The 24,174-nt window shown below is 42.9% G+C and overlaps 1 protein-coding gene across 2 annotated transcripts in view; it reads left to right on the top strand.

The window, feature by feature from the left end:
* Positions 1-24,174, top strand: part of LOC109427861 (discoidin domain-containing receptor 2) — a 961,146-nt gene that overhangs the window by 790,871 nt on the left and 146,101 nt on the right. For both annotated transcript variants that reach the window (XM_062851500.1, XM_062851499.1), the window contains exons 9-11: positions 3,020-3,154; positions 17,686-17,903; positions 23,379-23,517. In XM_062851500.1, coding sequence (XP_062707484.1) covers positions 3,020-3,154; positions 17,686-17,903; positions 23,379-23,517 — 492 coding nt within the window. The remainder of the gene's footprint in view (positions 1-3,019; positions 3,155-17,685; positions 17,904-23,378; positions 23,518-24,174) is intronic.

Below are 24,174 nucleotides of genomic sequence, written 5' to 3'. Positions count from 1 at the left end.
TGAGCCCATCGCGTAAGTAAGTAAGTTTAAAACAACCGGGAAGTTTACTAGGAACAACCCCCGAATGGTAAGGCTGTTCTAAACAAACACTCAGCCAGTCCGACCATCATCCCCTTTTACCACCTAAGCGAAGGATTGTGTTTTATGTGATACTTAATCTCTACACAGGAAAAAGCTTGACATAACTGACGCCATGGCTTAGAAAAAAATATGTTGTGCCTTTATCATGTCACATGGTCATGGACAACATAAACATGCATGCAATTCTTGAGAGGGTTGGAGGACGACGTTGAATGCAGATCGGCGAGTCTGTGGGTGCTCCCAATGAAGTTGAGAAATTGGCAGTTCCGCGTACCAAGCTTCTCATCACAAGTCATGTTTCATCATTGGGGTATTGTTATTAGTCTCAGCTCGTATTATCTTTTTATGTTCAATGGCTGATTGGCTCCCAATTTTCCAGTCTACCATGGTGCACAATTAAGGTAAAAGTCCTTCCTTTTTCTGTACATAAACGTATGACAACATAAACAATGTATCACTCTGTAACATTTGACCACCAAAATCATAATCAGTGTCACTGTGCGCCACTGCCTGATTGTTGGTCGGTGTGCCCGCCCTGCAAAGCAGGATAATGAGACGGACCAATTTGTGTAGGTACGGTTCGTCTTAAGTTCGTTTTAAACTATCAAGAGCATCAGCTCTGATTCGTGATAGGTGGTAGCATTGCAGTCATTTGCATTTCAATAAGCCACTTAAAGATGGGCCCTCTGGGAGAACTTCATCGCTGAAAATTATTCATCTGAAAACGATGTCGGAAAACTGAATGGTTTTGAGATATGAGATCGAGCATGATCAAAACTTAGTAAAAAAGTTAATCAAATTTAAAATTGTATGTTTCAATTAGAGATGAACCAGCCCAAGGCTGAAAGTCTCTAAAATAAAGCGAATTGAATTGAATATGTTTCAATTCTTACAATACAAAAATAAGGCACTCATTCTCATAGAACCATGACTCCCTGTACTCTTCTCTATCATTCAAATGAACCGTAAATCATCCCATAAAACATTCTCCGTTTACATACACGCATTCGGATGCGCTCAGCGAGCGAATAAATTAAACACCGTAAATTATGGCAAACTGTCACATCACAGAGGACGCCATTCTTTCTTCAAAACTCAACCGCAAATTGGCACATGTGTGCTAGCTGGTTGGCATTCGGCGTGATGTTGTCCTCCCGGAGGAATAGACCAGAGCAATTAATATCGGCTGGATGCGCTATGCATGGCGCTGCCGTTTGGCACGGTTTTCGAAGACTTCATATTAGAGAGAATGTTTTACAATAAACAAGTGACAAATGCTCTAGACCAGTAGAATGAAAAACTGGAGATTAATCCATTCTCGAGTGCAATCTTTGCCATTAGACAGTATGCGCAAAAACAAGTACTGTTTAACACAAAAAAATTAGCCATAATGGAAAACAAACATTTTCAGTCTGCATACAAATCAGCTCGCGAAGGCACTAGGCAGCTTTGCCACACACGTTCTTTCCTGTACCCGGAGGAGCGGTTCGATGATGTGTTGAACGTTTCGATGGTTTAAATAATTAACGGGGACCGACCGCAGCGTTTTTCGCACTTTCAAGTCGCGCGCACGCTCTCTAACCCGAGTGGATAAAAATAACAGCGATACAGCTGATGCGGGAAATGCCAATCCTGAGAAATCGGTCTATTGAAGTTTGTCATGACAATAATTTTGCTGATATTACGTCTAACAACATGACGAGTCCACTCTTAACATTTTAAACTTTACTATCGCATCACGTTGGGAACAGTTCGCTGGCGTAGTGTACGTTCGTTGAAAGGCTCTCATAAAATCCTCTGAAACCTACCAAGTCCCAATAAAAACCTAAATTAGCGTACTCAAAATACGCTTGAAATCTTCTAGAAACAACCTGGGATTTCCCTAAAACTTACTATAGCATCATAAACCCCTAGAAACCCCATCAAAATCTTTGATAAAAACTCTTCTGAAACCCAACTGGAATCTCACTGAAAGCCTAGTAAAACTTTCTGATATCCCTTTAAGCCCTAAACCCCATGAAATTAGTCTACAACCGGCCTTGAAAGTCCCTTGAAATCTCTTCCTCGTATTATTATTATTTATGGCTCTACTTTCTCACTGGAGCTTGGCCTGCCTCTCTTCAACTTAGTGTTCTTTGTGTACTTCCACAGTTTTTAATTGACGGGCTTACTTTGCCTGCCATTACTGTATGAATTAGTATATTTTTGGGCAATCACAGTGATACACTATTCCCAGGGAGAAAATTTCTTCGATCGGAACGGGAATCGAACCCGCCATCTCCGGTTTGGCGATCCATAACCTTAACCACTTAGGCTAACTGGAGACACTGAAATCTGATAAATCTTGAAATTGTTTGAACTCTCTTTGAAACTACCTGGAAACTGTTCCTGAAATTCTTCGGAATCCCCCTTGTAACTATCTGAAACGCCATTGAAATCCTCCAAAATCCCTCAAGATACTCCCCCAAAACCCTCTGAAATTTCCGTGTCCGTTTATAATCATGCATTACCGCCATGGTTGCTTAGGGAAAAATTGTTCCACCTTTGTGATTCCTTTCTACTCGGGCAACTGCCGATCTAGCACATCTGAGCAAAAGCAAAAAGGAAGTTCTGCTCCGGTCATAACTCACGGGCAAAATTGTGAACATGTTTTCTCCCGCAGCTGGGATAAATGCAATTAGTAACGACCACAGGAAGTGTGCAGCAAAGGCATCCATCGCCGCCGTGTATATACAAAAGCGCAGCTACACTCAGAGACTACAGACTAGGAAGAAAATATCCGTCGTCGTTGCACATACCTGGATGCATTCTAAAACGAACTATAAACTAAACGAACGATGATGATCACACAAACATTCGCACACACACACATCCACCAACTGAGGGGAAACTAATAAACTTTTTACGTTCTTTCTCTGCACGCTCTCTCTCTCCCCAGGTCCCGTGATTGGCAACTTCTCCGACGAAGAGGCGAACGGAAATTCAATCTCGCAGGAAAATTCCATCGAATATCCGCTGCAGCGGGACGAAGTGCAAACTGCCAACAAAGGCGAGCGGAACCATGTGACGCAAAGTGAGTTTCGGTTTCGAGAATGCTTTATTTTTTCTTCGATATCCTTGGCGTTGTCGTCGTTGTTGTTGATGTTGATCAATGAGGAATCCTTTGAAACTGAATTAATCTGTGTGATCGGTACAACGTTGATTTGTTTAAGGTAATTTTAAGTTTTCGATGACCAAAGCTATTTGCAAATGTTTGCTTCTAGCAGTTCAAAGGATCACATTCTAACAAATTGCAGACACGTTTGTAGTATGATTTCTATCAACTAACATTGCAATTGAGGAAATTTTGCAAATCTTACCATGTCTGCAAATCATAAAATTACTTGCTTCTGATTGCAATATACCGGATAAGCCGCAAGCGTAAATTAGATGTCAATTATGGTAGAATTTATAGACCCTGAAAGCCTCAAGCATCAGGATTTTTGCAAACCTCACAATTTCTGACAACCGTCAAAGGACTTCTCATTAGATTGCGGAGAACCATGGATAAGGTGGCCCACAATTATATGAAAAACAAAAATTTCGAAAAATGCCAAGTCTTACTTCCTAAATCAGTTGATTTGGACTCCCAGAAGCTACGTTCAAAATTTGAGCAAAATCAATTAAGCCTAAGGGGGCGCTCAAAACGCTTGAAGTTTGTATGGGAAAACTTGGCCAAATGTATGCAGAAGGTTTAAGTTTTCGAATTTTGCCGCTAGGTGGCGCTATAATCGTTCAATAATCAAACCCTTTGGTATTATTGTAGGTGGCTATATGCCAAACAACTTTGTCGAAGACCGCAAAGTGATTCAACGTCTGTGAAAAAAGTTATACCCTAGGTAAAGTAAGGATAAACTTTATTGTTGTTTTTCCAATACATGTAAAGGAATAATATCAATAATGAAATCTCAATACTTTGCCTCACTTTGCCTAGGGCAAGGGTTTTCAGACATTTCAGCTCGCGGTGCACTTTTTGGAAATAAATCGCTCCGCGGTACACATGTTCATCATTGTTAAAAAAAAAACAATTCCAAATTCGTAAAAAAAACTGTCGAATTTTTCATAGCAATTCAAAGGTGCATACACTCGACATTAGTTTTTCTCCCATCAATTATGACACTGTCTTACGTTTTTACATCACTTATCGGAGCATAGTGAAGTGACACAGTTTCAGGCCAAATATTTCAATAGGTTCTATCTGTATTTGAGAAGCTCTCTTTGTTCACTTTCTCTTTCAATTATTGCAATGTACTGGTACACTTTTCAACTACTTTTGCAGTACAAATCAAAAGACGATTGTTTTGACCATCGTTCAATGCAAGGAGACAATCATAATACAAATAAACAGCTGAAATATTAACGAAAGAGAGGGAAACCAAAGAGAGCTTCTCTCCTGCAGATAGGACCTTTAGACATGTTTGGCCTGAGTTATTCGACTTATAGTATTTCTTGCTCAGAATGTATCTGGAAACTTTCAGACAAGATCTTTATAAATGATGAATGAAATCTTGAGCTGAATTAGTGGTGTTTTGTTTTTTAAGAACTTCGGTGAAGTCCTTCCAAGACTAGTGAATTATTTCTAGCAGTAGCGTCTCGTAACCTCACTTTTTTCTCTTCAACGACTCTAAAACTGGAATTTGTGGAGAATTTTGAATCCGAATCAAATTGAAAAGGGACGGAAACGACAACCTTAGTGATTTTCTACAAAGTACGAGCCAATTTGATAACAAAATTCAAGAATTTACGTTCGTTGGACAGGTAGGTTTGAGGTTAGGAAATCGCCACTAGAAAATATTTGATAGACGTTTCTCCAAGACTTTTACTGGATTTCTGAAAAATGTTTAGCAAGACACAGCTTTATTTTTAGAACTTTGGCATATGTTTTTGATAAGTTCCTTCCAGGCACTCTTGTCAATTCAGAAGGAGTTGTGTGTTCACCTGATTTCGAGATCAGTGATAGATTCCTTCTCTGGTGTTAAGCAAAGCCACAGAAATATTAGTAAGATTTCTTCTGAGATTTTTTAAGTGCATTCATTGGAGATACATTGCAGATGCCTTGTAGGAAACATTCATTACGAGTTCTTGGAAAAATATGATATTTATTGCGAAAGTTTTGGCAGACTTGTTCCATGATTAATAATGATTAGAATAATGGAAATAGGGAATCGCGCCACTTGGGCGGTGGCTTCTATATTCGTCTGTTTTCCACTATAACTCAGTCAAATTTGAACCAATTGACACAACTTTTGGAATGTGGTGAGACAGGTATAGTATCAACCCGTGTACAACATTTCAAGTCAATTGGTTCAAAATTTACTGAGTTATAGTGGAAAACAGACGAATATAGAAGCCACCGCCCAAGTGGCGCGATACCCTATTACTCTCAATCCCTCTCAAGCACCTTACAATAGTTCAGTTGTTCTAATTAAGTCGAATTATTTTTTCATGAAATAGGTAATGAATTTATAGTTAAACTTAAATATGCAAAACTTATAGTTAAACTTAAATATGCATGCTGCGGTGCACTTGCCATGGCTTCGCGGTGCACCAAGTGCACCGCGGCGCACGATCTGAAAACCGCTGGCCTAGGGTATAACTTTTTTCACAGCAGTCGGATCACTTCGCGGTTTTCGAAAATATTTGACTACCGAAAAAAGGCTTTTGTCGTTGGGTTGGGGAGCACCATTGATATTACAGGACAATAACTGCAAACGTAGATTGAATGGCAATTGAGATAGATTCTGAAGAACTTGAAAGCCCTGAAGTCTAGGACATTTTGCACACCTTACAATGCCATACAACCTCCTAAAAAGATTTTCTCATACCCGTAAACCGCAAGTGTAGATTGCATGGTAATTATGGAAAATTTCGTTGAACTTGTAAGTCCTGATCTTATGGACATGTAGCAAACCTATCAATATTTGACAACCGAAGAAGGGCTTCTTGTAAGGTTGTGGCGCATCATGGATATTAAAGGACAATAACTGCAAACGTAGGTCGGATGCTGATTGACGTAGATTCTGAACATAACGGTAAAAATCCGCATAGTTATATTGAATTGGAGCTGCGGTAGATCCTGTTCACCATATAAGTCTTGACTCCAGGATATTTTGGATATCCTATCAGGTATCAGGTATCAGAAGGCCGGCTCCAGAGGCACGTTATCCTCCATTTGGGTCATTTGTGCCATCGCCAAAATAATAGCCTATTTCATCATCTACCTGAGGGAAAAGGAAGGAAATAAGGATAGGGATGAGGATAAGGACAGGTAGGGAAATAGGAATAGTACCCTGGAAGAGGATACTAACGCATAAGCGTACCACAATGGGTTCAAACAGCGCCCTGAAAAGGCCACTGTAATAACGCATAAAGCGAGAGAGTGCCTACAGCTCTTTACCACAGCGGGTTAAGAACAACAGAATATCCTGAAGAGTCAGGTTTCTGAAGTCAGTTTCACTTAATAAGTGTTTACCGAATACTCGGAAACGCAATTGCGCAAAAACTGGACAGTTACATATCAAATGATACGAAGTTCCATAATCGGATTCACAGCTATCACATGCAAATGAATCAGCTTGCTGAATATTTGCCATGTGATAGCTGAGTCGGCAATGGCCAGTCAATGCTTTGACCAGAATGCTGCAATTCGGCTTTGATAGATTTGTAAGATACTTCGCCACCCTTGGAGATGGCTCAGTACAATTCATTTCATTTATTTAGTTCACATCAAATTCATGATAATACTGAATCAACAATTTGCCGCCATAATACTCGATTTGCAGCTGCAGCTCTCCATCCTCGGTCACGCCCAACACTCGCCAGATCACGCTCCACCTGGTCCGCCAATCGTGCTCTCTGCGCTCCACGCCTTCTTGTGCCAACCGGATCAGTTGCAAACACCAGCTTTGCAGGGTTGTTGTCCGGCATTCTTGCAACATGCCCTGCCCACCGTATCCTTCCGGCTTTGGCCACCTTCTGGATGCTGGGTTCGCCGTAAAGTGCAGCGAGCTCGTGGTTCATTCTTCTCCGCCACACACCGTTCTCCTGCACACCGCCGAAGATCGTCCTTAGCACCCGTCGCTCGAAAACTCCGAGTGCTTGCAGGTCCTCCTCGAGCATCGTCCATGTCTCGTGTCCGTAGAGAACCACCGGTCTTATTAACGTCTTGTACATGGTACATTTGGTGCGGGGGTGAATCTTTTTTGACCGCAGTTTCTTCTGGAGCCCATAGTAGGCACGACTTCCACTGATGATGCGCCTTCGTATTTCACGGCTCACGTTATTGTCAGCCGTTAGCCGAGACGAATTCTTCTACCACCTCGAAAGTATCCCCGTCTATCGTAACATTGCTGCCAAGGCTTGTCCTGTCTCGCTCAGTCCCACCTGCCAGCATGTACTTTGTCTTAGCCGCATTCACCACCAGTCCGACCTTTGCTGCTTCACGTTTCAGGCGGGTGTACAGTTCTGCCACCGTTCCAAATGTTCTGGCAATAATATCCATGTCATCCGCAAAACAGACAAATTGGCTGGATTTCGTGAAGATCGTACCCCGGCTGTTGAGCCCGGCTCGTCGCATAACACCTTCCAGGGCGATGTTGAATAGTAGGCAGGAAAGTCCATCACCTTGTCGTGGTCCCCGTCGAGATTCAAATGAACTGGATAGCTCACCCGAAATCCTTACGCTGTTCTGCACACCGTCCATCGTTGCTCTTATCAGTCTAGTCAGCTTCCCGGGAAAGCTGTTCTCGTCCATAATTTTCCATAGCTCTGTGCGGTCGATACTGTCGTATGCCGCTTTGAAGTCGATGAACAGGTGGTGCGTTGGGACCTGGTATTCACGGCATTTCTGGAGGATTTGCCGTACGGTGAAGATCTGGTCCGTTGTCGACCGGCCGTCGATGAAACCGGCTTGGTAACTTCCCACGAACTCATTTACTTTAGGTGAAAGACGACGGAAGATGATCTGGGATAGCACTTTGTAGGCGGCATTCAAAACGGTGATCGCTCGAAAGTTCTCACACATTAACTTGTCGCCTTTCCTGTGGATGGGACAGATTATCCCTTCCTTCCACTCCTCCGGTAGCTGTTCGGTTTCCCAGATCTTGACTACTAACTGGTACAGACAGGTGGCCAACTTTTCCGGGCCCATCTTGATGAGTTCTGCTGCGATACCGTCCTTACCAGCCGCTTTGTTGTTTTTGAGCTGGTGGATGGCATCCTTAACTTCCCTCATCGTGGGAGTTGGTTCGTTCCCGTCCTCTGCTGCACCAACATAGTCATTTCCTCCGCTGCCTTGGTCCTCCGTGCCTACATTCTCTTCGCCATTCAGGTGCTCGTCGAAGTGCTGCTTCCACCTTTCGATCACCTCACGTTTGTCCGTCAGGAGGCTCCCTTCCTTATCCCTGCATATTTCGGCTTGCGGCACGTAGCCTTTGCGGGATGCGTTGAGCTTCTGGTAGAACTTGCGTGTTTCCTGTGAACGGCACAGCAGTTCCATTTCCTCGCACTCCGCTTCTTCCAGGCGGCGCTTTTTCTCCCGGAAGAGACGGGTCTGCTGCTTCCGCTTCTGTCTGTATCGCTCCACATTCTGTCGGGTTCCATGCTGCAGCATTACCGCCCGCGCTGCATCCTTCTCCTCCAGAACCGCTCTGCACTCCTCGTCGAACCAATCGTTTCGTCGACTCCGTTCTACGTACCCGATTGTGCTCTCGGCTGCGTTGTTGATGGCTGCTTTCACTGTACTCCAGCAGTCCTCTAGAGGGGCCACATCGAGCACACCCTCGTCCGGCAACACTGCCTCGAGATTCTGCGCGTATGCGGTGGCGACATCCGGTTGCTTCAGTCGCTCTAGATCGTACCGGGGCGGCCGCCGGTAATGTACGTTGTTAATAACGGAGAGTTTTGGGCGCAGTTTAACCATCACCAGGTAGTGATCGGAGTCGATATTAGCGCCACGATAGGTCCTGACGTCGATAATGTCGGAGAAGTGCCGTCCATCAATCAGAACGTGGTCGATTTGCGATTCCGTTTGTTGTGGTGATCTCCAGGTGTAACGATACGGGAGGCTGTGCTGGAAGAAGGTGCTACGAATGGCCATGTTCTTGGAGGCGGCGAAATCGATGAGGCGTAGGCCATTTTCGTTCGTCAGCTGGTGGGCGCTGAACTTTCCAATCGTCGGTCTGAATTCCTCCTCCTGGCATACCTGAGCGTTTAGATCCCCTATGATGATCTTGACGTCGTGGTTTGGGCAGCGGTCGTACTCGCGTTCGAGCTGCGCGTAAAATGCGTCTTTGTCATCATCAGTGCTTCCGGAGTGAGGGCTGTGCACGTTTATTATGCTAATGTTGAAGAATCGGCCCTTGATTCTCAACCTGCACATTCTTTCGTCGATCGGCCACCAACCGATCACGCGCCTCTGCATGTCGCCCATCACTATAAAAGCTGTTCCCAGCTCACGTGTGTTGCCGCAACTCTGGTAGATGGTATGATTACCTCTAAACGTTCGCACCATAGATCCTGTCCAACACACCTCCTGCAGCGCTACGATTCCGAACCCGCGGTCCTTCAGTATATCGGCGAGTATGCGGGAGCTCCCGATGAAGTTGAGAGATCTGCAGTTCCACGTACCGAGCTTCCAATCGCAAGTCCCTTTTCGTCGCTGTGGTCGTCGCCATTGGTATCGGTTCGCATTCTTCTCTTGTTGATTTTCCGGTGCTAGTCTTTTTTACGGCTGGCTCGCAGGGCCTGACACCAACCCACTAACCCAGGGAGCTGGGCTTACCTTCCCGGAAGCTACGGGTTCTGCATTGGCATTTCCTCCAACTACAGTGCTAAATAGCTAGGCTCGAGCGCCAGTCTTCGCCAGTACAATACAATTTGGTTTGACGACATGACTCCAAACTATTCCAGTATTGTCTGTGTTGAGTAGCAGCCCAGGTGTGAATCTGAAGCTTTACCCAACACTTCGATATCGGAATAGCTGGCTCAGGGCCAATGAAGTCATGTGATGCTCCAGAGCGAGCTAACTCATCAGCCAATTCATTTCCAGCGATGGAAGAATGACTAGGTACCCATAGAAGGTGAACAGCGTTTGTTGAATTCAGCTCCTCGATTTGAGTTCGACAAGCGATAACTATCTTCGACCTGGAGTTGGCCGAAGCAAGTGCTTTAATAGCAGCCTGGCTATCTGAACAGAAGTATATTACTTTGCCCATTACGTGTTGCTGAAGTGCTGATTGCACTCCGTACATAAGAGCAAAGATTTTGGCCTGAAAAACGGTGCAGTGTCTAACAAGTGAGTAAAACTGATACAGCCTTAGCTCACGAGAATATACACCAGCACCTGCTCGACCTTCGAGAAGGGAGCCATCAGTGTAACATACGATGCCGTCTGAAATACTTCTTTCCAGATAACCAGATGTCCACTCTTCTTGGGAAGGGAATTTCATGGAAAATTTCCTATATGGAAAATTACAAGCAATTGTAAGATCACTTGGAACAAGGACAATTTTGCCCCAATTCACCAAAAGTGGAAACAACAAGGTGTGTGTTGATGTGCAGTTCACAGGAGTTTCCTCTAGTAGACCGAGTACCCGTAGACAGTAAGTGCAAGAAAGTGCTTCTTGTTTGAGATGAATGTGTAGTGGAGCAACGTCAAAGAGAACTTCGAGCGCTGCCGTGGGAGTTGAAGAGAACGCTCCAGACATCGCCATTAAGCACATCCTTTGGAGATGGCCTAACTTTGATTGGACCGTTCTCATTTCGCCCTTTTGCCACCACACAAGACATCCATAAGCCAATATTGACCAAACAACAGTTGTGTAGATCCATTTGATATACTTGGGTTTTAGACCCCAAGTTGTACCAAAGGATCGCCGGCATTACCCGAAGACCATACAAGCTTTCTTGATTCTGAACTCAATGTGAGGTGTCCAGGAAAGCTTAGAATGCAATAATGCAAGCTTAGAATCAAGAATGACTCCAACGTACTTTACCTGTTCACGTTCAGTCACATCGATTTCAGAATCAAAGAGACGCAAAGGTCGAACACCATTACGGTTTCGCCTTTCCGCAAAAAGAACAATAGATGTTTTACTCGGATTAACCGAAAGGCCATATTGGCGACACCAACCCTGAATTGCGCTTTGCATCAGGTCGAAAAGGGTGGTAATACACATACCAACTAAAAATGCTTGGTAGTCGACGGCAAAACCATAAGAAGGAAAACCACTATTATTGAGTTGCCTCAATAGCGTATCTGCTACGAGATTCCACAAAAGCGGTGACAAGACTCCCCCTTTGGGGCATCCACAAACACTCAATTTCCTAATCCCTGATAGACGCAATGTCGAGAAGAGATGTCGGTTTTTGAGCATTTGGTGAATCTAATTGGAAATCATTGGAGATATACCATGATCCCGTGCGGCTTCCAATATGACATCAAAAAGAACGCTATCAATATCACTTTCGATATCTAAGAAAACACCCAAACAAGATTGCTTTTTAGCGTATGCTTTCTCGATATCGTAAACAACTTTGTGTAAAACAGTCACAATGGACTAAGTCCATATTGGTAGGCATGTTGGTTCACATGAAGAGGCACGTTGGCCAGATGAACATTATGGATGTGATGATCCACAATGCGTTCTAAGCATTTCAGAAGAAAAGAGGTCAAACTGATAGGTCTGAAACTCTTTGCTTCTTCATACGACGCACGACCCACTTTCGGAATAAACTTCACAGTAATATCCGAGCTGAAAGCCTCCGATCCGGCCGAACGTCGTCTGTTCCAACTCTTTCTACATTGTTTCCTGAGCTTCGCCAGATCAGAGTTCCATCAAGGGGTTCCTCTTGTGGTCTTCACAGACCGCAGAGGGCAAGATTCTTCAAAAGCTTCTATGATGAAGGCCGTTGTACAGTATGCGGCAGGAAAAAATGCGAAAGTGTTTTTCAACTTCAAACCTCATTTTCGTCCATTTGACATTAACCAATCTATGTTTCAACGTCCCATGATCTATAATAGGCTAGTTTTCTGAAAAGTTAATTAAAAAAATTCCCATTTTGGTCACTAACCTTTACAGGGCGGCGCCTGAAGATGAAGACAACCAGAATTTTAAAACCGCAGAAAATCACACAGGTCGCTAAATTTCGCATCTGATAAAACAAAATTTTTGATTTTCTCTACAAAATCATCAAATATATGTACTTATTCCATCTGGTATGTGAAACTACATGGCTCTGTATCAGTGTGATCTGGTTGTTCATCGAATTTGAGCTAATTTTCCTACTGTTATAGTTATTTTGTTTAATGACCATTGGGCGCGCAGTTTATTGATATCCGCTTATTAGCCCTACATTATCACATGTTAAACATCAAATATGTTCATTTTTATTTTTCAGTGCTAGAATATAGACATTGACTGATACACTGTCATGAAAAAGTAGTCATATATATCCCATATTTAGCGAACTTGAACTTTTCACATTTTTTCCTGCCGCACCCTGTAGTATCAAAGACATCATCTAAATCACTTGGAGTGTCCATGAAATTTGACTGCAACCAAATCAGTAAAAAGATCCCAGTTTGTTGACCGGGGATTCCTGAAACGCAATGTTTGCGAAGTAACATTTAAATGTTCAAAAAAGATGTAGCGATGGTCAGATAAAGATTCTTCATCTGACACATGCCAATTGGTCAACTCGTGACTAATTCTACTAGAGCAAAGCGTTATGTCTAACACTTCCTCTCTAGCAGATGCCATGAAGGTTGGGCGGTTGACTATGTTAAGTAATGCAAGATCTGTACTACTTAAGTACTCCATCAAACTGGAGCCTCTCAAGTTAATGTCTGAGCTACCCCAAATGATATAGTGAGCATTAGCATCACTGCCAACAATTTTGAAGTACAGTATGTGATGACTTGTTTGAAAGCATTCGTAGGGGATGGTTTACATGCGGTAAATAAACCGAACAATAGACGTATTTCCTGTTGAGGTTTCCAACAGATACATCAATTGTGATAGCACATACATCTCTGGTGGTTAGTTCAGAACTGAGTGTAACAACTATTGCGTTGTTGACAGGCACACAGGCTCGAGGCATGACACGTGAGTTTGTCATTTCATGTTTACTGAAAGTAGTAAACACCGGGTTCACAAGGTTTCCTAGATAGAAATTCCCCTTACGAAGGTAAGGTTCTTGGACCAAGGCCACTTGGGCTGAAACATTTTACATAAGTCTGCAAAGATTGATTGTTGCTGCCACTACCCAAACTAGGCAAGATTAAACTCTTCGCAACAACAGCACAACATAGAACAGCAGCAATAAAACCAGATCGGTATCGATTGGAAAACGCCAAATTCGAGAATACACAGAATACACTGTGTAAATCGCATAATGCGAAACCATATAGGTGAAAATTTAAACTAATTAACAACATCTTCATAATCCCGCCCTTATTTAGCGGTAAAAATCCGCAAAGTTATATTGAATTGGAGCTGCGGTAGATCCTGTTGACCATGTAAGTCTTAACTCCAGGATATTTTGGATAGGTCCTGTCCATAAACTACGTAGACTTTAAGGGGGGACGGGGGGGGGGGTCTGGCAAAAGTCTACGCTCCATACAAATTTCGAAAATTTTGTATGAACAAAAGTCTACGAGGGGGGAGGGGGGTCTGAGATGGCTGAAAAAAAGTCTACGTAGTTTATGGACAGCGCCATATTCTAACTAGAACATTCAAACAAACCGTAAACAACTGCCTGCTTATGTCTTGCGGCTCTATGAGTATTCTGCATAATTGTCCCTTGAATATATAGCATGGATTACATTCAGGCGCTTACAGAGCATATGATATAAATTCCCTAACGAATTGGGAAATTCTAGGTTTATTGGATATGGTCACCGAGGTAAATCGGACATCAAGGATCTCCGTAACCTTTTTTCAATGACAAAAATCATGAGTGTTAATAATTTCACAGAACATTTCCGAAAAATTCGAAAAAAGCCACCAATTTCGACACCCCACCAAAAGGGGGAGAGTGTAAGGGGATATCCATCAATACGACTTCAGTACAACTATTCCCCTTGATGTATACAAAATTTCAGCATAAAAGCTTAAAAAAATCGCTGAGAACTTGCTTTTTGAAAATTTTTGGACTGTCATTTTAAGGGTTAATGAATAAACATGAATATTTTTGATGCAAAGTGCAAATTTGTCAATATGCTATAAGCCAAAACACATTTCTTTTCAATGGTACGCTGCATTATACATTAAGATCAAACTGAAAAGAATGATATCAATAGTGGTAAAAACTAAGTATCTCTGAACATCTCCTCCATTATTTATGTTGCATTTCGAGTGCTATGACTAGGTAACTCGACAATTTTTTTTAACCATTTATTGTTTTTATCAAAGGTTTAAACCAAAATACTTTAAAACTTTTTCTTGTAGCAGAAAGAGTAGAAGCTGAATAAGCAATCAATGCTAAAAAAATATTATTTTCAAGGCTCCATACCTTTGGAAGAACTGCATGAAAAATTAACAGTCGTTTTTCTCGAAACTATGATTTTAGAGTTACCTAGTTCTAGCATTAAGGGGACGATTTTTTTTTCGGTGACATGTTTAAGTTTCCATAACTAATCAACATTACAGATTGCTGATGCACTCGGATGGAAATTTTCTCATAAAATGGTAGAAACACTAAAATATCATGATTTTTTTTAAAGAAATTCCGTGATATTTTACATCCCTGCTCCAGGGTCGAGCGTATTCTCCTGTGATCTCACAGCGTTGAAATCTAGCTTGCCCATGTTTCCCTTTCCGTCCTGATTCAGCAGGACATGTCCTGATTTTGGACTGATTTTGGTCAATATTTCTTAACAAATCCGATGAGATTTATTCATTTTCGAGAAATTAAACCAAATGTCCTGATTTTCTATACTGTTTAGACGGGATCCTTAGTCGAGGAGATCATAGCGGACTGGTCAGGGTATCCGCTCAGCATTTTTGGGCCGCCTGCTTCTGACAAAGTTAGACCCCCCTCTAAGAGGTAGAGTCCAATAACGGAAGTTTACAATACGGAGATAAAGACAGAGAATCGAATAGAATGTTCATTGAATGTTAGACGTTTCTCTCATTTCAACGGTTTGAACAAGTCCAACACGTGCCAATTCGAGCAGCGAGAGAGAGAAACATCCATAATTTCATCGAGTACACCAATTTAACCGAAACCTAATCAACTATTGACATGGAAGTAATTGCAATTTAACTACCTTTTGAAGCAATCAAGTGGCATGCTCTACCGACTGCGCTTAACTCTCCCGGGAGTTTCACCTGGCGATGATTGGACCGAACTGTGTGCTCCTCACAGAATAATGTGGTCATTTCTTCCGCCCCACGATCAAAGCAAACAACACACCGGGGCACTTGCCACTGACTGAGATGAGGCTACCTTCGTCCTTCTGGAGCTCCAGCAGGCATGGCGCAAAGATCAAATATCTTACACTAATTTGCATTTATTATGCACATCATCAATTATTCAAATTATCACATACTTTGTGCCATCGATCAATAATCTAATGCTTCTTCTTCGTATGGGGCCATGCGTCGTCATCGCCGTAATCAGTATTTGAGTGCATGTCCGTCCATCCATCTGGTCGAAGAAAGACACCGCCCTGCATACATCATCCATTTGGACGTTGTTAAGGTGGTGCCCGCATAACAGGAGCGCCATCATCGGTCCCATCGACCGGCAGCCAAAGCAGAGATGCACACGATTCATTAGCAAACGAGTCGTCGTCGTCGTCGTCCCCACTTGGTTGCTGACCAAGCCCCGGAAGATGGGGTAATATCGTTGAGAAGCTGTAAACATTTTCTATCAATAGTAAAATAGCCCGGGGACCTGTCGGCGGCACAGACCACTTCAGTTTGCAGATTTCCCCAACTGACCATTCGAGAAAGAAGAAACTGATACGTGATACTTTATGGATGTTGCTACTTTGCATCCTGGGCTGCTGATGGCTGCTGTGCTGATGGTGGCTCCAAGAGGAGGACTAATGAGGTTTGAATCAATCGTTACCTTTGGAAATAATGTTTGCTGATATGGGGCATTGGCTGTACAATGCCTTTTAGATAGAAAGTATTTATTACTTTAGAACGAGTAAACTATTATTATTTATTGGGTTTATTTTGTATTTATTACTCAAGAATGAGTTGACATAATAATAGTTGTGACTACAAAATTAACATAAAAAGTATAATAAATGTTATTCGTTATTTTGGGAGGCCGATCAGTTATTGAACAGCTTTGAAAAAATATTGTATTCGTATAAAAACAATACATATAAATAATGATCCAAAAACCTTCCAAGGACTTCCGAACTTCTACAAAGTCTCTCGGGAATACTTTGAGGAATTTCCGGATCAGGTATTCCTTCATGGATTTCTCAAAACATATACACAAGATATGATTTGAAAAATCTAGTAAAGTATCATACCCAAAATAGTCTTCTAGGGACCGATACTGAAACTCAAACACCTACAATAAAGCATTGTCCAGTTAGAATCCGGACGCAAAGGATAATTTATTGTGACGCTCTCAATGATCATAATCATATTTTTTTTACAGCAGTCTGATCATAAACAAGTACTCTATTGATGGTGAAAATTTCATCGATTTTCTTGCTATGAGTGAAAAGTTATTTCAGATTGAAGACAAGAGAAGGAAAAAAATCTTGCACAAACACGCTGAAAATTAAGCGTGGTCAGGTACGACAGTCGCGAAAATTGTTAATGTCTCCATAACCATTATGTGTGATGTGCACAGATGTTGTTAACCATGCCATGAGGAAGTGCCCAAGGAAGATTAAAGTTTATGTTCATGGATAAATCTGCTTGGAATTCCAAGATTTACCAGGAAGTTCGAGCTCTGGACATCGTTTTCTCACATCACGATTTTGACACCAAATGTGTACAAAGATGATAACCTCAAGAATCGCGTGCTAATCAGATTTGTAGAGGGTCTCAGGACACTACAGGGATGACCTGATTGTTAAACAAATCCGCCGAAGGGGTTGATGTTAAAATTTACTACCATTGTGCAGATTTTTAAGGAAGTAATCACGGAAACAATGAGAAAATGTATTAAAAATTAAATTAAATAATTTTATTGATATTTTTCCATGAAACTACAGTAAATTATCTTTGTTTTGAGGGCTTCACCTTTTCTGTTTGTTATTCCACCCCTGAGATATAAGTGATTATCTGCGTCCGGATTCTAACTGGACAATGCTTTATAGTGCGTTTCACACAACAATATTGTATAAAGTGTTTCAAATTTGCATTGATTGGAGTGCTGGCGATTTACAATTAAAATTAATTCTGTCCACAATTTGCTTCGCAAGCAGACCATAGCAGGGCAAGTAAACATTGCGTGCTCTTCATCTTAATGTCCATTTAATACGCAACGGATGCACCTTATCACAACAACTACGACGTGACCCTTTCCTTGCCATTCGTGCGTATCTCTCACAATTTCTTCTTCCTTTTTCGCTTCTACTCGTTGCAGTCATCTCGCCGAAGCCCATCGACCAGGAACCGGAGCCGCACTTTGTCGGTGTCATCATCGCGGTCCTGACCACCATTATCCTGCTGCTGATCGCCATCATCCTGTTCATCGTGGCCAAGAACAAACGCACCCGAACGGCGGCCGTCCTGGACGCACTGCAGCACAATCTGCATACCGACAGTCTGGGGATCGACAAGCGGCTGAACAGCAACTTCAAGGTTCGTTTATGCATATTTATAATTAGCGATTCTAATGCGTTTTTTTATTTGTCTACTCTGTGTCATGTGAAGAAGCGCGGGTTTGTGCTCTTAGCTAAGTGCAAGTTATCTTTTGGATGAATGTTCCAAATAATAGTATTTTAAAATTTGAAATCGTGCGCTGAAAATTTGTCCAGAATGTCCATAAAATACACGAGTCACGAACATGAGTAAGAATTTGCAATGTAATTGCAGAAAATTGAGCAAGCAATCCTACATCATACAAAACTGAACTTATTCAAAACGAGATCAATCACCTGCTTTTCACATTCCAAAGAACGTTTCCGTTTGATGTATCAATAGTGAGCTGACACTATCCTACTTAGCTCATCAGCATATTTCATCAAGTCAATCAGTGCCAGTTTCACCTCCGACTCCTCCTTTTGACATTTTTCCAACATCGCATCTACGGACTGGGCTGGACCACACTTCATAACTCATCGGCCAATCAGCAGATGGACCTGACAAGATGTTTGCCCATCATTATCTGCCATAAATCGTCCGTTCCACTGACTGCTGCAAACATCTCTATTTACGGTGCTGCCAAGCGGTCAGGCTCCGAAGCCAATCCGCGAACTCACCACCACCACCAGAGTGATTGCAATGTAAATCATCCAAATGCCCAGCGTTGTTGGTAATGAGTTTACCCTTTGATGTTGCACTTTGGATGCTTGGCCTGGCCAAGCCCGGGTCTGCTGATGCTGACAGCGACGCATTACATACATCTCCAGTAGTGCCATGCATGCGTTCACTTCGATTCGACCATTAGACCTGAACCGTGGTATATCTCTCTCTCTGAGACTGGGACTTGGACATGGACCTGGCTTGTTTTAGCAACACTTTGGTGGGTGGACAGACGGACAGACAACTGGCCAAAGCTAGATGGACATAAGCGGTTGCATCCGATGTCAGTTTTCTACCGTACACGCACCACTGCACTGCACTGACTGCACTCGAAGGCCGATTAAGTAGGTGCGCATAAGTGGCTGCCACAACGAGGTTGTCAGCTATCAATATTCTGCTCGCTGCGGAATGGATGCAACAAATTGGAAACGTTGTTGGTTGGTCCAATTGATGTAAAATCGTGGCTGACAGAGGAGTGGTTGGATAAAGTTACTTGAAGTTTGTTCATGCCTGGAACTAGATGAAGGACAAGGTATTTTGAGTACATAGCTCAAAACTCCTAGAGCACCGTTTTTTAGAACCGTTGAACGGATTTGGATGAAAATGCATCACGCTAATTGTTCAGTGGTTGTCAACCCGAGAAAAGGCGGATAACTAAGTGATATCACTTTGATAATAAACTATGTTATCGGTATTATCATTTTATTATTTTTGTTATCATATTTTCCAATTGATGATAATCAGATGATAACAATTTTAGTTATCTATAATTTTGGTCTGTCGCGATAACATAAAAATACTAAATGATAACAAAATATGTTATCAGTTTCCAAACGCACATTTCAAAGTTTTCCCAAAACTGAGTGTCTGGTGGACCTCGAATCTAAAAATAGATTCCGCTTTCCATCTTAAATGCGACTGCAGTACGAAAGCGTAGCCTTCAACTACTCTCCCTCTCATTGAGTCCCGTTGGTATATGGGCTATCGGCTGCAACCGGTAACCACTCGATCAGGGTTCGAGACCCACTGGGCGCAATAGTTGAAAACATGTGTTATAGTTATAAGCAACTTTTTTGAACTGCTAACCATGTCGGTAAAGTAGATTTTTACTATTTTCGTCGATAAAATAGCTTAGAATGATAACTAAATGATAACAAAACCTGTTATCAATCAGCTGTATTTTTTCATGTTGATAACTAAATGTAATATTGAATAAAATATTGTATAACACAATTAGTTATCAACTTGAACTCAATGATTACTTAACTTCTTATCATTTTGGTATTGGTGGAATAAATTTGAGTTATCATTTTTGTTATGTTGGCTCTTAATTCAACCTAAATGAAAACAAACTCAATTATCAAACGAATGATAACCAGGTAACAGAACTTGTTATCATTTTGAAATCTGCTTTTGCTCGGGAACGCGTGATGCATTTTAATCCACATCCGTTCAACGGTTCTAAAAAACGGTGCTCTAGAAATTTTGAGCAATGTACTCCAAAAACCTTTCCTTAAATTCAGTTTACCAATGTTGGAAATATGATGTGAATCTTATTCTTAAAAACAATTCTTATTCTTAAAAACAATATTCATAAATATAAACTCATAGACATCACTAGAGCCAGAAACATAGGTTTGCGTCAGCCTTCCTTCCTTGAACTTCACAGCACAGTAAAATCAATCCACAAATTGTTATTCTTATGACGTTCACGCGTCTGTGGCACGGACGTCCGTACGCCAAAGGCCAACTTACCTCTTGTACAGGAAAACGTTGTAATTAGACAGCACAAAATGCTGCTACAAATTGAGAGATGTATTTGTGAAAAAAATAATCGCGGTTTGATTGGGACTCGTACCCTTACTTATCTTACCGGTCAGGCTAAGACCTGAGTGGCCTCTGCTGTACATAGTAGTCGTCTCCATTCTACTCGGTCCATGGCTTTGTGTCTCCAGTTCCGCACTCTGCGAAGGGTCCGCAGATCGTCCTCTACCTGATCGACCCATCTAGCTCGCTGCGCACCACGTCTTTTTGTGCCGGTAGAATGACTCTCAAGCACCATTTTAGTCGGGTTGCTATCCGACATCCTGATGAAGTGACCCGCCCACCGTAGCCTCCCAATTTTTGCGGTGTGGACGATGGTTGGTACTCTCAGCAACTGATGCAGCTCGTGGTTCATTCGCCTTCTCCAAGTACTGTCTTCCATCTGCACTTCGCTGTAGATGGTACGCAACACCCTCTGCACGTAGGGTCCATGTTTCGTGCCCATAGAGGACTACCGGTCAAATCAGCGTTTTGTAGATAGTTAACTTCGTGTGACGGCGAACTTTATTCGATCGTAGAGTTCTGCGGAATCCAAAGTAAGCACGATTCTCTGCCACAATGCGCCTCTGAATTTCTCTGCTGGTGTCGTTGTCGGTGGTCACCAGTGAGCCCAAGTACACGAATTCTTCAACCGCCTCGATTTCATCACCGTCGATAAAAATTCGAGGTGTCGGGCGCGGAGATTCCTCCCTGGTGCCCTTTGTCTTCGACACATTAATGACTAATCCGATTCGCCTGGCTTCCCTCTTTAGTCGGATGTACGTTTCCGTCATCGTCTCAAATTTACGAGCTATAATATCAATATCATCAGCGAAACCAAGAAGCTGAACGGACTTCGTGAAAATCGTCCCTCTCGTGTTTATCCCCGCTCTCCTTATTACACCTTCTACTAACGCAATGTTGAACAGCAAGCACGAAAGACCATCACCTTGCCGTAACTCTCTGCGAGATTCGAAGGGGTTTGAGAGTGTCCCTGATACTCGAACTACGCACTTCACTCGATCCATCGTCGCCTTGATCAATCGTATCAGTTTATCCGGGAATCCATATTCGTGCATAATCTGCCATAGCTGTTCTCGATCGATTGTATCATACGCCGATTTGAAATCGATGAACAAGTGATGTGTGGGCACGTTGTATTCGCGGCATTTCTGCAACACCTGGCGGATGGCGAACATCTGGTCCGTTGTAGCGCGTTCACTCATGAATCCAGCCTGATATTGCCTAACGAACTCTCTTGCAATCGGCGGCATAAAATTTGAGAGAGTATCTTGTAGGCAGCGCTCAGTAGAGTGATCGCGCGGTTGTTCCCGCAATCCAACTTGTCGCCTTTTTTTGTAGATGGGACACACAATACCTTCTATTCATTCCTCCGGTAATACTTCCTCCTCCCAAATCTTGGTAATGACACAGTGTAGTGCTCTCACCAGTGCTTCTCCACCGTATTTTAGAAGCTCGCTTGGTAGTTGATCTGCTCCAGCGGCTTTGTTGTTTTTCAACCGGCCAACCTCCTCCTCAATCTCTTGGTGGTCAGGGGCCGGAAGTCTTTCGTCCTGTGCACATACTCCTAGATCTGTTACCGCGCCACAATCGGTGCTTGCAACGTCGCCAGTGAGGTGCTGCCGCCACCTCTCGACCACCTCACACTCGCTCGTTAGAATATTCCCGTGATTATCTCGGCACATGTCAGCTTGTGACACAAAGCCTCAGCGCGTGCGGTGCAGCTTCTTCTTGTAGAACTTGCATGTGTCCTTAGCGCGGTACAGCTCTTCCATCGCTTCGCGATCTCGTTCTTCCTGTTGACGTTTCTTCATCTTGAAGACTAAGTTCTGCCTGTTCCGCACCTGTCCGTAACGTGCCTCATTCGCTCTCGTACGGTGTTGTAGCATTCTCGCCCATGCTGCATTCTTCTCGTTTTTCAGCTGTTCACATTCGCCGTCGTACCAGAGTAGCTTGGCGCAGCTACACTTGAAGATAGCTGCAGGGACATCCGATCCGCCATAGGTAGTATCTCGGCTACAGCACTAGGCTTCGCGACTCCGAATCACAGAAACAAGGGTTATCAATGAGTATCAAATAGTCTCAGGTCTCACAAGATATCAGGGGGAGGGGGGATTTCCAGGAGGTCTCAAGAGGTCTCAGGGACGTTTTAGGGTGCCTCGGTGGGTTTCAAGCGATTGTATGGGGGTGAGGGTGGTGTAAGAGGTCATGTGAGTTTGAGGGGGCCTCAGGAGCGTTTAAGAGAGCCTTCAGGGGAATTAAGGAGGGGTTTTTTTATCGGTGTTAAGAAGTATCAGGGAAACTTCAGGGAGTTTCAAGGTTTTCAGGGGGCATTCCAGCGGGTCTGTGGGGGCATCATGGGGCCTCAGGGCATTCTAACGATTCTCAGAGTTGTTTCAAAGGGTCTCAAGAGCATTTCAGGGAATCTTAGAAGTGTCAGAAGTTTACATGGAGTCTCAGGGCGTTTCAAGGGGCCTCGAAGGTTTTCCAAGAATATCAGGGGACTCCACGAGAGTTTCCAAGGGGTTCTTGACGTCTTAAGGGGATTCAAGGAGGTCTTAGAGCCGTATCAAGGTCTCCGAAGAGTTTCAGGGAATTTTAGGGAGTCTCAGGAAAGCAGGGGAGTTTCAGGGGGTTTCTAGAGCGATTGAGGAGTCTCAGAGACATTCCGCTCCTCTTGTAACCTTTTGTTACGCCTTTGAAAGGTCCCCCTTGAAATAAATCTCAATCTCCCTGTAGCTCCCTTGAATGCTTCAAAGCGCACATAAAACACCTTGAATCATGTTAATTGAACATTTCTTGGAGCTACACCGGCCAAGCATACATGCTAAGATTGTAAGCTATTGAGAATATTACCTCATCCAAACTAAGCAGGGTTATGTCCTTAGGAATCACATTACAAAAAGAACAACATCGATAAAAACTAGAAACGTAAATTTTTGACAACCAGTTTAGTAAATAGTTTCTTTTTTACCTTCCTTCTTGCAGGTTTCGATAGACGATAACGAATCGATTGACAAAAGCAGTCTCTACCACGAGCCATTCAATGTCAACATGTACACCAGTGCTGCCAGCGGGTGCTCGATGAACGACATGCAGCGACATCATATCACGCCAGATTATACAGGTAAGCATAACAGAAAATTTCAATAAATTTCATTGTTCATCACTGACTGGGATGGATTGAGCCAATATAAGTAACGCCAAACTCTTCAAAACGTTAACTTTTATGCAGCACACGGTCAAATGTTCAGCATCTTAGAAAAGCTCCGTAAAGCAAACAACCATACTCCCCTTGATCGCCCAGCATTACAAATTCATGGACATTGACATCAAGCCATCGCCCCATAACTCCACCCGACTACATCACCCAAATTGCCAATCGCCCATTAAACCAACTTCAAAACTTTTATGTCCGATACTCTTGGCACAGCGCAACCAGCAGCGATGGTGGCGGCGTAACAACACGTTGTCTATAAGCTGTCAGGACGATTTTTACCCGCAATTTGCTTTGACGGCTGCACGACGCGCGGAAAATTGTTTTCACCTTGCTACATATTTTATTGCGCCTGTCAGCCCGAAATGATGCAACGTGGAATAAGAAAATGTCAATTTGATTCCTCCGTACGAACGTACATACTACGAAAAAAAAAAGCGCGATGAACTTTTCTTTTGAGTGGCTGTGTGGACCGAGATAGATCAAAAATTGAAAATTCGCGATAATTTGTAGAATGGTAAATCCTTTGTCCATGAATTGGAGTGCTCATGTACATACATTACCTGC

This window comes from Aedes albopictus, chromosome 2 (assembly GCF_035046485.1).
Source record: "Aedes albopictus strain Foshan chromosome 2, AalbF5, whole genome shotgun sequence".
Classification (NCBI taxonomy): Eukaryota; Metazoa; Arthropoda; class Insecta; order Diptera; family Culicidae; genus Aedes; species Aedes albopictus.
This window is presented reverse-complemented; position numbering and strand designations above follow the sequence as displayed.